The 14,577-nt window shown below is 30.8% G+C and overlaps 1 protein-coding gene across 3 annotated transcripts in view; it reads left to right on the top strand.

The window, feature by feature from the left end:
* The window catches only part of LOC126776836 (ras association domain-containing protein 10), a 133,838-nt gene that overhangs the window by 117,364 nt on the left and 1,897 nt on the right, over positions 1-14,577 (top strand). For all 3 annotated transcript variants that reach the window (XM_050499673.1, XM_050499674.1, XM_050499675.1), the window contains 2 exons: positions 12,895-13,035; positions 14,082-14,206. In XM_050499673.1, coding sequence (XP_050355630.1) covers positions 12,900-13,035; positions 14,082-14,206 — 261 coding nt within the window. In that variant the 5' untranslated portion in view covers positions 12,895-12,899. The remainder of the gene's footprint in view (positions 1-12,894; positions 13,036-14,081; positions 14,207-14,577) is intronic.

Genomic DNA, 14,577 nt, shown 5'->3' with positions numbered 1-14,577 from the left:
AAGGAAAAAACCATCACGCTGAGTCTTGGCACTGGGAGAATTCACAGGAGTTATAAAATTACCCGTGAATTTCCTGATGCCTTAGCTCATTGTGGTCACTATCATCAGACAAGAAAGAAGACTCGAGATGAATAAGCAAGAAGAACTGACAAGAGAAAAAAAGTCATCGATAGAGAAGGAATTTTAAATTATTATTATCTTGACCATGCAAAAATATATTTCAATTAAGTTTAGGAAGACAAAATGGACACCTTATCCTAAGTGATATAAAAAACATAGACTATTTTTGGCGGTATTATGTCTGAGTTGATGGAAACTAGGTACTAAGAAGTTTATAATGTCTGCGTTGTATGTCTGAATTGATGGAAACTAGATACTAAGAAGTTTGTAAACTGAATATCGGATTACATCGGAAGTGAGACAAAATTTTGGATTTATTTTAATTTATTATTAGTTTGTTTCTTTTTTAATAATTTCTCAAATGTATTTTAATTATTCGTTGCTTCATTGATCTAGTAGCCTAACCTGGCTGAACTTTCTTGGGTCGTGTGATCTTAACTAATATTTAAAAAAAAAAAGAAAAAAAGACAGAAATAATACTTTAAGGGGATAGAATACAAAACACAATACCTAATTAATTCATGGTTGTATATAATTTGACAATCAATAAGTAAGTAAAGTAAGTAAGTGCATTGCATAAAGGAGATATATATAATATATATATTGAATAAAGGATTTTGAATTCTTTTTTTTTTATTTCGATTTGTCAACGTCCAGATACTGTTGAGTTTGTATTTATGAATATCAATTGTAAAATCGATATTTATACTTCGACGTGACGTTTCTTGTGTGACGAGTGTGCCCCGTGTCATACCATTGTGTTTCTTCCGTAATAATACACACGGTAATGTAAATTCATGTATGTATATTGCATTTTTGCATTAAAATAATTTTGGGAAGAGCTTTTGTCACGTACAGATGATGGCCTAGTGGTAAGAACGCGTGAATCTTAACCTTTGATCGTGGGTTCAAACCCGGGTAAGCATCACTGAATTTTCATGTGCTTAATTCGTGTTTATAATTCATCTCGTGCTGAACGGTGAAGGAACACCTCGTGAGGACACCTGCTGTGTCTAATTTCATTGAAATTATGCCACATGTGTATTCTACCAACCCGTATTGGAGCAGCGTTGTGGAATAAGCTCCAAACCTTCTCCTCAAAAGGGAGAGGAGGCCTTAGCCCAGCAGTGGGGCATTAACAGGCTGTTACTGTTACTGTTTTGTCACATAAACATATTTATGGAACCAAGAAGGATATATTAGTTGTAACATAACGCAAAATTAGTTAATATTTATGTTATATATCTTAAAACCAATATAATTTATTTGCAATAAAACTATTCAATGTATCCGTTAATTTTGTTCATAACTTAAATTACGGTTTAAATATATAACATTATATACGTTGTTGAAAAATATACATCTATGTTGAATTGAATAATAATCATATCTAAGTCTTTAAGTAATAAAAATAAAATTCATATAAATGTTGTCGGTTACATAGAATTTAATTGGTAGCCATGTTTGGAATTGTTTTGTATAAAGTTGTTGCTTATTTGGCCGTGAATAAAACTGTTTATATGATACATAAATAAGTGTGTCAGTTCCATTCAGAGTCTATTTAATCCAACTGTATATAACAGCAACCACGTGAGTACGTTAGTACTTAAATTTTTTTATTTAAAGGCTACTCTCGTTCCATAGACAAGGGTTCTGTATAAAATATTAACCATTAATTACACCGTTAATGCACCGCTGACTTTGTGAACTAAGATGTCCCTTGGACCTGTAATTAAATTGGCTCACTCACCCTCTAACCTTTACACAGCTTTACAAGATATTGATTTTTGGTTGTACAGTTACTATAAGGTGGGTGGTAAATCAATGTATTTGCGTGCATGGACGCAATATAAAATATAAAATATGTATATTTATTTAAAACTGCTGATTTATAACGAGATATTTTAATATACTTTATACCTATAATTACATTTAATTCTTTAATGTAAATAATTATGATGACATTTAGGTATTTAAATAAAGATACAGTGAATATGATATATAATAATAATTCAAGTAATTACACAATGAAATGAAAATGAAATTCGAAACCGATACATAGATGTAATTAAATGAAATACATGCATCAGTTGATCTTCGATAACGAAAACACATTTAATCTTACGCAACGCATCTGTGTGTATCGTTCGCCATCTATATGGATAAAAGCTTCCTTACGTTGTTTTATCGTATACCAGCGGATAATTCTTGCCATATATAGCTAAAGATACAAGCGAAACGCGATTGTCTTAATATATATATTATATATATTGATACATTGAACAAAAAAAGCCGGGATGGCCTCGTGGTTAGAACGCGTGAATCTTAACCGATGATCGTGATAGATAGACCAATGAAGATTTTGAATAATACGGATTTATAGCATGACTTTAATGACTTTTTATGGGGTTGATTTGTGTTAATATAATTATACAACTTGATAAAAAAATATTAAATTTATCATAATTTTTTAAAATGTATTATAATACTATGCGTAATATTCTCGCTAATCCTGTAGTGCTATTCAATAAGAACTTTCATATCTGACTTGTGAAACGTTGAAAACCGACTAACGATGATATGCTCATTTGATGCGTGTGTCCTTAAAATGTGTGTTATATTTGATTATTACTGTGAAAGTCAGATCTAATGATCTAATCCGCGGTAAGTTTCCAGTTTGTTGCTCGGCTTTTAACCTCTTTAGAAGTACTCTTGGATCTTATCCTATTTCAGTATCTTTGGCAGTTTGTTTTTCACTTCTTCTTATTAAAAAAAAAAAAAAAAGAAAACGCTAGGCGCTTATAACTTGAGCTTTATCGTTTAAGCTGACAGTTATCTCCCAAGTATTCTGATGAAACAATACCCATTTAATCCATATGTAATGAGTGAACCATTATTACATAATACCGTTGATACCTTTGTTCTCTATGTATTTTATGAGACGATTCTCTTGAAAATATTGCAATGTTTTTTTTTATTTTTTTTTTTTTTTTTAATTTGACGTGATAATAAAACCATGATACGAAATGTCAATCCTGTGTTTTTAGTAAAGTCTAAGTATTTTAGTTATATCATAATGCTAACTAATAGTATAATAAAAATATATAAATGTGACCGTGATTTTGTTTTTGACGTTTTCAAATCTTAACTACAATCAAAAGATCAACATGAAATTTTGTATACACGTTGTAAAGGGTACAGAAAAGGGCATTATATTATGCCCTTTTCTGTACCCTAACACTGCCTTTTGCTCACACTGACTTTCGATCACTAATAAGAACCTTCTTGGCGGTGGAGGAATCGTAAGGAAACTTTTATGTCCAAATTTTATCTTATCCACTCGAGTGGATAAGATCCAAACATCACTAGAGTTACTTTTCGTTGTAACATTAATATCCTAGTCATGATTTATTCATATAAATTATTAAAAAAACATCTGTTTTCAATTAAAATATGATGATAGCTTTTTATTAATTTAAAATTTTATAATGATTACTTTTAAATATTTTACAATTATAGATACACAGTCGTGTTCAGATAAGTAATTGTAATGAATAATTGATAGAATTAAATACCTACTGTGAACAAAATCAATGCATGAAAAACTAACGTATCATTTGCCAAAATTTACTAACAAATTGTCACTTTATCGCAATCAAATCGAAGCGTGATCGTTTGCTACTTTTCCGTTTTCCTATTCTTTAATTTAATTATCGACTATTGCCATAAAAGTTAACAATTACGTTTGACTTTTACATAACGGTATATATTAACATATTATTGGTTCGGTACCAGTTTGAATAAATATAGATGATTCAAAGTTGGTCCCAGGTTATTTGTCGTAACATATATAAGGTTAAAATATAAGTATATAAACACCTCATACAGCATGTAATGATAATGAACAATACGAGTGTTTGTTTGACTAACGCGTAATGTTTTATACAATACTAATGGAATTAGGTTTTGTTTTAACAGCTAACAAATTATTTTATGTGACTACGCATGTATTTAAAATAAACCCGATTTTTTTTTAATTTTTACATAAAATAATTACAAATTCCATAATATGTAACAATTAAACCTTTGCAAATAACTTTAGAAGTATTGGCAAGATGTAAACAAAACAATTATATTATAATGTTTTGGTATTCCGATAAGTATTTAATAATTCTTATTTATCAATCGCATTTCGCAGTATGTTACGTACTGCATTCCCTGATGCGTAAAATATAATTGTTTCGCTTTGTTGATATAAGAATAAAATATTACCTGTCTAATACCTGTCAAGGATACATAGAATTCTGCCATTAATTGGTAACTCGATTTTTGTATATAATTATTTTTAAACATATTCATTTAAGTGTGGCAGTATCTGATAATTTTAATACTTTAGTTTTAATTTTTTTTTTCTTCAAATTAATTAATTTATCAATAAATAAACATAATCAATAGAATTAAAATGTCGCTACTTCATAAAAGCTGAGTTTTTTTACAGAGAAGACAATGGAAAATTAAATTAAATATGAAGCTACGAACGTATGTTTTTATCGTGTATATAATTATAATCTTATATTGAGAAACACGCTTACTTTTTACTTAAAATGAAATTTTAATTAATGAATTGGCATAGTTAGAGGTGGAATTTCTGTTGTAGTGTCATTTTAATCATTGAGTGATAATAAAATGAAATGTTTAAGATGTAAGAATATTAAAAGTCATACTCGTAATCCTCTTGTTTCGGAAATGCTTACCAATTTGGTGTATTGCAAATGATGACGCAATAGACGAGCGTTTAGTGTTAAGACAGATAAGTAAATACTTTGACCGGCGTTACAGAAGCTGGAGAAATGTTTTTGATGGTGTGTATTTTCTACTTGAAATTTCATCCCTATTACATCGATTGTTTTTTTTTTTAATTTAACATCCGTAAATAAATCTGCGAGACGCCACCTTTAAACTCAATAAAAATAATTGATAATGATTTTTGGTACTACTTTTGTCACATTCTAATTGAACATTTGAACTTATTATTGTTTATTTATTTTTATTTATTTATTTATAATAGCACACTTACAACATACATACAAAGCATTGAAAAGATTAATTTATAAAACAATAATAGTATATCTAATATGCATGTTAATTACAAGTGTACATAGCACTTCCAGATTCATCTAATGAAATTCAAATTAAAAGTAACAAAAAATCATCAGTAATTTGAAAAAAAAGTCAAAATTAAATAAAAAATAATGTCATTAATATAATAAAAAATCAATCGGTGAAGTCATAATTAAAAATTATTAAAAGTATTAATTAATACTAATCATGCATTTTATAATAATTAAGTAATTGTTATGTTGAGGTGGTTTATATAAAACTTGTAGGTCTATTCTGTAAGAGGAAACTGGAAATAACCATAGAAAACAGTCGTGAAATATCAGAAAGTCTTTCTATCAATTATAATATATACATAGTCAACATAAATCGGTTATCAACATTGCACGGGTGAGTAATGAAGTGTTCTTACAGAATAACACTGCTGGACGAAATAAAACGTCTTCAATTAGAATACTTTCCGTAGATCGAACCGTCACACACACACAAACATTTAAATTTATAATATATTAAAGATTTATGTTAATTTATAAAATGAATTGTGCAAAACAATTCGTCATAATATCAAATGCCAAAAGACATGACATACAGTCACATCATTGTTTCTCGACTCCCATCAAGTGATGACAAAAAGTTGTTAAACAAAGGTTAATGACATTGTGTTTTGTTAATAGTCGCGCATTCCTTCGTATGTTATTCTTTATGAGTATTGCTAGACGAGCACTCATGAGAACGAGAGGCAAATTGTTGATTTTAACAAGAGATAGATGATTATATTTTGTATCATTGATATTATACGCCATTGTGCGTCTGAAATCACTCATATTGTAAGGAGAAAATTATCGTTTGTCATTTGTTTGGATTAACGAAAATACTACCTACGTATGCGCTTGGTATGTAAATTAGAGATGTTATATTTATACTAATATTTTAAATGCGAAAGTAACTTTGTCTGTCGGTTACGTTTTCATGGGTAAACCAAAAAACCAAAGTTGATGAAATTTGGTATGAAGTCAGCTTGAACCCCAATAAAGGACACTGACATTACATTTACTACATACGTTTTTCTATCTAATAATTTCGCAATCACGCGGCATTAACACGCGAGTAAAGCCGTAAGCGAATACTAGTGGTTTCATAAACGGCTATAGACCCGTTTATCACATCTAAACGGGTGACACCCCTTTATGATTACATAAACTACCAACATTTAATATAATAAAATATAAATTTTCTAAAAAATTTTTTAACATCGGTCTGGTTCAACTAGAGCGCTTTCAATCGACAGCTATTATAAAAATATAAATATTTTGTGTCTATTTATTTTGAAATAAACTATGTCTTTTATCGATAGTAATTAAAGAAAATAATTGCTTAATATTTTTATTTTGTTAGTAATTAAGTTTATGTATGTATGTACTCTTAACTAGAGTTAGTTAACAAATTTAGATGGATTAACTTATCCAGATTAATATTTTATTAATTATTTTTTTAATTTAAAATGAAATATTATCACAAGTAATTGCTCCAGATTGCTCAATAAATACCTCTCAAAATGAGTTCTAATATGATTGTTAGGTTAGATTCAAGCCTTACCTGCAGAGATTGATTGTTTCATTCAAACCTACTAATTTTAGGTCTTTCGAATGAAATCGATCGTTCTTGGAAGAGGATAATAGAGGCAAAATATCGGCCCGTGCCACAGAATATATAATTTATATCGCGCCAATATTATTCTTAGAAAACTCGATCAAATATCCATTTGATAGTTATGCTAGAGGGTTCAAAATTTGTGTTATAAAAAATGTACATAATTTATTCATACCTACAGCATAATAATTAAACTATCAGATGGCAAATGTAGTTACAATAGTACGTTTTTTATATCGGTTTAAATACGGCCTGAATTGGTTGACATTTCAAAAATGTACCTATTTATTATAAAACAGTTTTCACTAGCAGCCTTTAAGTTTATTGTAACATAAAATAATTCAAGTAATGTCAACAAGAACAATTACACAACAAAATGTCAATTTATATATTTTAACATACTTTCGTTAAGTTATCCGAGTCTATAAATCTTTTTTAAGTCTCAATTATCGAAGTGGAGGTCGGTTTTATTTATTTTTTATCTCAACGGCCGGATGCGAGCTAGTGCCTCTGAAGCAAACTCGATGATTAAAAACTGTGTAACCTTTGTTTACAGACATCATATTTATTTTGTGTTGAACATACGGACTTACTGATTAAAAAGCCAATTTATAAACTTTGTCTGGTTAAATTAGTTTCATTGCGACCAAAGCGTCTTCTTTATACAAATTAAATACAAATTTAGAAGATGATAACTCAGTAGTGCTTGCCTGAATAGAGAATCGGATTTGATACCTTGGTTGATTTAGGCCTACGGAAGATTTCAAGGTAGCCCGTGGCGCTCCTCGTAAGACGGAGAGGGTACCGCAAGGTTTTTAGTGGGTAATCAGATGTTTGGGGCGCATACGTCGAATTATACACCGACGAGTTCAACATACCCGCCACTGTTCCTATGTAGGAAACGCGCAATGCGTTTCGATGAATAAGATAAGGTTTTCTTTTTGCGAGGCAATAAATACTCACCATACAAGTTTACGCCCTAGACTCGGGGTTAGGCTACCTATATTGTAGTCCGTCCCTCAATTTAAACGCGACTGGGTTACTTCTCGCTATGAAATATATGTATATATATATATATATATATATTTTATTATTATCAATATGGCGAATGATGAATAATTTCGTACATTGGTGACTTTAAAAAAATAATCTATTTACTTGTACATATTCACTATGTAATTTATATCAATAAAATTCTATCATGCGTACTATGTAAGTGATTCCCCCAATAGCCATTTTTATATTGTATCGCCTTCGAATATCGTATTATTATATTTTATTTAGCTAGTTCATAAAATATAAATAAAAGTAACGACTATGATATTCGCCATTCGTTAAAACCATGAGTCACGGATAATTCGCTGCGTCCTTGCGTGTCGGTAGTCGGCTCTGTTGCTTATAATTACGCCTGCGAGCAAGGGCTACCGATAATTCGCCTGTTACGTTACTAGTGGTGTTATATTTTATATCGATAGCTGTTTAATTAATACGATTTGGTCGTGAGTTAAACAATTATTGTGCCTATAAAGAATTAAGCAATTCGATACAGTGTTTGAATGTAAGGAAGTGTTTTTTTACTTGAGATCGTGCAAGGGCAAGATAATATCGTTACTTAGATATATCTTTATTGCCAAAAATATTATTATCATATCGAGACTGTAGTACCACCTTTGGTTAAATGTAGTTTACATTTAAAAATATTGAACGTTTATTCGCAAATAATGTACATAGCATAGAGCAACCAAAAATATTTGTATATTTGACAGTCACTCCGGGTCCTACTTGGCACAGAGGTTGTCTATTGCCGTACAGCATGGAAATGCGGCCTACATTATGGGCAGCTTTACGTCAGGTGGGAATCGGGAGGAACTATTTTAAATTTAATTTAAAAAAAAATTAACATAGTAAAAAAAAGGAAATGTATTCAATAACATTAAAATAAAACAATGACTGCGATCAAAATTCAGGCATTTATGGAAAGCTTAACATATTTAGAAACGAGTAAAATTTTATAGCGTAGCATAATTAGAAATCAACGATACCCTAATGTCTTTCCAAATTTTTTTTTTTAAAATATCGATAATATACACGTCTACCCATCACTATGGCTACTGTGAAGTCAGGCTGCGGGCGTCTCATGAACACTTCAAACAAACTGAGCCGTGCCCACTTCATGTCTTTACTTCGCTCTGTCATACATCTGGTCAGTACTGTGACAAGCACCTGTTAAATGGTTCCGCGAAGTACTCGTAAGTGTAGACCAACAGTTATTACTTATGTTGAAAGTATAGAGATCCAGTAGAAATCATAATGTGTACTAAGTATGTTATAGAATAGTTGGTGAAAATCTGTACTTAGAGATAAAGGATTAAGGAATATATTGAAAAATGTTTAAAAAATATATGCAGGGCTGATTCTAATTTAGAATACAATATTGCTCTTTTAATTAATAGTTAAACTGAAAAGAATTATTATTTTCATATATACCATTTTTATGTATACAACAGGAGCAGCAAGTATACGAGAACTATAATATTATTAATGCGATAGTTACCTGCCTGTTACGCTTTTCCAGCAAAACCATAAAACCGATTTTGATGAAATTTAGTATAAACAAGCCCGGACTTAGAGATCCAAGGCACTGACATTTAAGGTCGCCCCATTCCGAAGCAGTTAGACTAATACATTATTTTTGACTGATCGAGCTCATAGTTCGGTGCGTTTTAGGCTTGTACCTAAAATACACATATACGTAGCCTCCTTTTTTATACCTAACTGAATATAGTATTATGAAATAGTGTAATAATCATAGACTGTCTTAAGCTTAGTGGGTAGCTTATAAAGTCGCATATTTCGAGGTCCTGGGTTCAAGCCGTTGATCTTGCGCTTTTTAGTTTGATATTTTACTAGAATACTTTCTTATTAAGTACGTAATCAAAAGTGTTTCAAAGTTGTATGCAAACAGGATGCATCGTTTAACTTTTTGCAAAAGTGTTTAAGTGATAAATGTAGCAAATTAAAAAAAACTGCACGTTTCTTCACAGTCCTTGGTAGTATTTACTCTCAACGCTGTTTACAAAATTGATACGTTCGTTCTGATAAAACAATGTTGTTGGGTGAAATTATACATTCGGTTTACAATGTAAAGTTACATTGATAATTTGTAACAAATTTATAAATAGATTAATAAGACTTTTAATTCCGGCATAGGAATGTCTGTATAATAGTTGCTCCGTTTTATGAGCAGTGAATCCGAAACGATTAGTAAAGCAGCCACATTTACAGTAATCACTACTTGTCATTATCGTTACATATTTTACCTACGCACTAATTTTATCACATAATAAGTACTGTATATAAAATGCGATACTACTTAAATCGAATATCCTTATATAAAATTGTAGCTATAACATTGTTTTTTTTTCATTGTGAACTTTCACGTTCACTTCGGGAACTAAGATATTATGTCCCTTGTCTGTTATTAAACTGGCTCACACACCCTTCACACCGGAACACAACGATACCAAGTACTGCTGTTTTGCGGTAGAATATCTGATGACTGCGTGGTACCTACCAGACGAGCTTGCACAAAGCCCCACCACCGACAAAATATTTACAGCTATTGCTATAAAGGCTATTCGATCGATAATATTGTATTGATAATTATTTTTTAAATAATAATTATATATAAAAGTTTAAAAAAAGTAATGTAACAACGTATTAGTGTCCCACAGTTCTCCTTTTTGATAAGAAAAAAACCTATTCCACCACGCTGTTCTAATGCAGATTGGTAGATAAACATGTGGTAGGATGTCAGTGAAATTAGATACATGCAGGTTTCCTCACGTTGTTTTCCTGCACCGACGAGCAAGGAATGAATTATAAAAAAAAATTAAGTACATGAAAATTAAGTGGTGTTTCCCTGGTGTTGAAATGCATCTCGGTTAAAACATTTCAAACCAAATCTTTAAATATATAAAACAAAGAACGATGTCTAAATGTTTCAAATTTCTATATAGCTTACAAAATATTGCAAAATAACGAAAACGTCGTTCCGAAATTACATTAACACAAACATTTGGGCGTGCCCTTAATGTCATGGGGGTTAGGGGGGCTAGAGGAAGGGGTGATGGAACACCTAATGGTGACTAGTCACGAATCGAGCACTCAAATTACAAAGCCGCCATGTTTGTGTTGAATGTCATGGATTTATTATATATACATTTTTCCTGCCTTATCGCATCGCTGAATTTGATAAGGGTTTTCTACACTATGGGGTGAAGTTAGTGTCGTATTCTATCATTCGAAGCATTTGTTTATTTGGCTATGTTATTATCTCTGCTGATAAAATATATTATGTGCATTTGGTAGGCATTTATTTAAAGAGTATTTTTTATACATTCTGTATATAATTGTAATTGCAAAGTTAACGTATCTCCATTAAAGAGATTCACAACCACAGATTAAAAACGCATTGCGGAAAAACCTGTTTTCTAATTTTAAATGTTCATGCATTATCTGCATTCGAAATTTTGCAATTTCCTGCAACACTATGCCGTTATGTTAATTACCACCCTTCATTGTGCCAGGCGCGGTCTAACCCCGCTTATATAATACATTGCACGTGGCGATGTGTTTGCTTCATGGTTGCTATGGCAACGATTGCGGGTAGGCAAATACAAAAGTCGTAGTTCCCATTAGGTACAAATAACATGAAATTCATTCTCTATTCTAGGTATAGTGGAGCGAGTCTGATAATTAAAATATTATTTTAAAAATATAGTAACAATTTTGTTAATAAATAGAAATATTAAAACTTTGAAAAAAAAAAAAATTGTGATTTTATAAAAATGACTTTATTCATTTATATCTATTAAATACGTCTTAGATATTAAAAGTAAAAATAAACATTATTGATAAAGAAAGGATAGGCTCGGCCCACCCTTCTTTCTGATCTCCCAAGAGTAACATTGTAACATTTTAACATTCTACAATAATTAACGTATTTATCTTTATTCGTTGAATTGTCTTAGCACTTAATCAATTTAGTATTTTATATCAAGGCTACGTTACATTTTATAAAAGCCAGAATAATTTCAATAATTGTATTATTGAAATTATTGTTTACTTAATCATTTTCATTTACGAGAGGCAGAAATTATCTTTCAAAGTGTATACTTGTTGGTATATTAGATACATATTTTTATATATCTTTCATGTTTTAGCTCGCACCTTTTTATACGTTCTTTGTTATTATATATAACGTAACGTGAGCACAAACGCATTCTTTCAAACAACAAAACTACCTTATTAACTGCAAGGTTGTAGATCTGCAACCTTGCGATTAATTAGTCTAGTTTTCAAGAGAAAAATGTAAATTATTCATCTTTGTGGATTCAATTTTATTGTTATAGGGACAAGTTATAATGGATATAAAATATTTTAATTAACATTTAACTACTATAAATTAGTTTCAATTATTGTTAATGCTGTAACCTGGTTGTCATCAATTATTCACCGTGAACAATTTTACTAAATATTGCATTTTAAACATTTTTATTTTGAGTAATAAGAATAGGTGCGAACAAATAACGCCACCTAATCAAAAACGAATATTTTCAAACACCACTCGTTATCATAGTTTTTATATTGTCCATACACTACCAGCTATGGAGTAAAAATTATATTGTTCCATGTACTTGTAATAAACAATTATACTGGGTTACGCACTGGTTGTTATTATAAATCTCTTTATTGAATACAAGTGATAACACAATAAATCCTAACTATATAAGAAAATGAAAGTGTAAAAGTTCACTTATCACCTGTCTCTTTACAGCCAACGTTTGAGATACTGAGTGGAGAACTAATCAAGACGGATTCAAATGTAAATAATTAAATTTACCGATAATACGTATGAACCTAGTCGCCGTGTCTTTTTTAAAGTTACAAGCAGGTTTTTATATTAAGTACACGATTTGACTGAAATAACATGTAATGTTTCAGGCGTCATGGAGGCATCATCGTCAGATTACAGCGACGAGGAGGTCGGCGTGTTAGCTCGAGGTCAGAAGTTATGGGTCAGAGGTGTTCGCTCACATACTACTTGCGCTGACATTGTTCGTGCTTTACAAGGTGCACCAGAAGGTAAATTTACTCCTCTTATTACTTTTGTATAGTTGCGTCGTATAATTGCTAGTTTATAAGGCTGCAGATCTACAGCCTGGGTCGGATCAGTAAGATTTATTAAGGTTTTATCAAGCTATATATAACTAGAGCTAGTAAATTCTGGAATGTAAAAGAAGATATTACGAAGGTAAGTACTAAAAGGTACCTGAAAAATCTTAACTAATATTATATATACTAATACGACTATATATACCCATACGACTGTCGTCTGACATAGACTATTTCTATAGAATTAAGTTACCGATAACAAAACAACGCCTCGACCTGGCAACTTTCGGTGTGTAAACACTTCGTAATTCACTTGGAGTGACGCAACACAGAATGAGATAGTATAGACATTTATTTGCACATTTACGAAGGGTTAGGAGTGCGTCCAAATGATATTGTGACCTTTTTCGCCTTGATGATCACTTCTATCACGCCATAATGTTACTAGATTTCAAAATACATACTTTGAAATCAACCAATATGCTATTTTTAAACAGCATACATTTTTGCACTGGCAAGCAGATGTGATAATTTGGATTGGTAGATGAACTTTATAATTAAGGAAGTATTTCAAAATTTTGTATTATTACATTTAGGTAGAAACTGGAGGTTATGAGAACACCTGAGTAATTTTTTCTGTCACAGCAAAGTTATAAAAATATTTATTAGATAGTCTCTAATGAAAAAATGTGAAAACTTACCGCTAAATTACACAAGGTCTTTTTTATTAAAGATCGGCAGGCTGGCAAATGAACCATCTGATAGTAAGTGGTCACCACCGCTTATAGACATCTTCAGTGTAATAAATATTAAGTATCCCTTACATGGTAAATTCGCCACCGACTTTGGGACCTTAAGAAGTTATGTTCTTGTGCCTGCAGTTACACTCACCCTTCAAACCAGAACACCACAATACTGACTAATGTTTTGTGGAAGAATATGTGAAGAATACAAGTAAGTAGGTAGTACTGCTATAAAAATTTCCAATGTATAATATAATTCGTTTCTTTTAACAGCAGGAGGTCTAAGCGACCATGGTGAATGGGTATTAGCGGAGCGATGGCGAGGGGTTGAACGACCTCTACCACCAGACGTACCAGTGTTACACGTATTAGCTGCTTGGGGTGACGCTAGGCATGAGGTATGATATAGTTTTGTTTAAAATTAAGTTAGAATTGGTTTAAATATGATTTAACCTTATTTATATACCTTACTTATATAATTTACAATGATTTATTACGAAGTATTTTCAAATAGATACTTCCCCCTTCAACATATAATAGATAATAGGTTACAATTGTGAAACAAAGAAGTTTTTCCTTAATAACAGTTAAAATTTTATATCTATTATAATATTTCATGATACTATTTTATTCTAATAGATTATGATGTTTTAAAAGTTTTCATAAATAAACTAATACTCGGGTATTAGTTGTTTTATTCAAACTATACTACCAAATGTCGTCACATACACAATTATTACAACTATTTTGTATACTTACAGTATAAAAG

The sequence above is a fragment of the Nymphalis io genome, chromosome 21 (assembly GCF_905147045.1).
Source record: "Nymphalis io chromosome 21, ilAglIoxx1.1, whole genome shotgun sequence".
NCBI classification, from domain to species: Eukaryota; Metazoa; Arthropoda; class Insecta; order Lepidoptera; family Nymphalidae; genus Nymphalis; species Nymphalis io.
The sequence above is the reverse complement of the archived record's forward strand: the minus strand, read 5'-3'. Positions and strand labels throughout refer to the sequence as shown.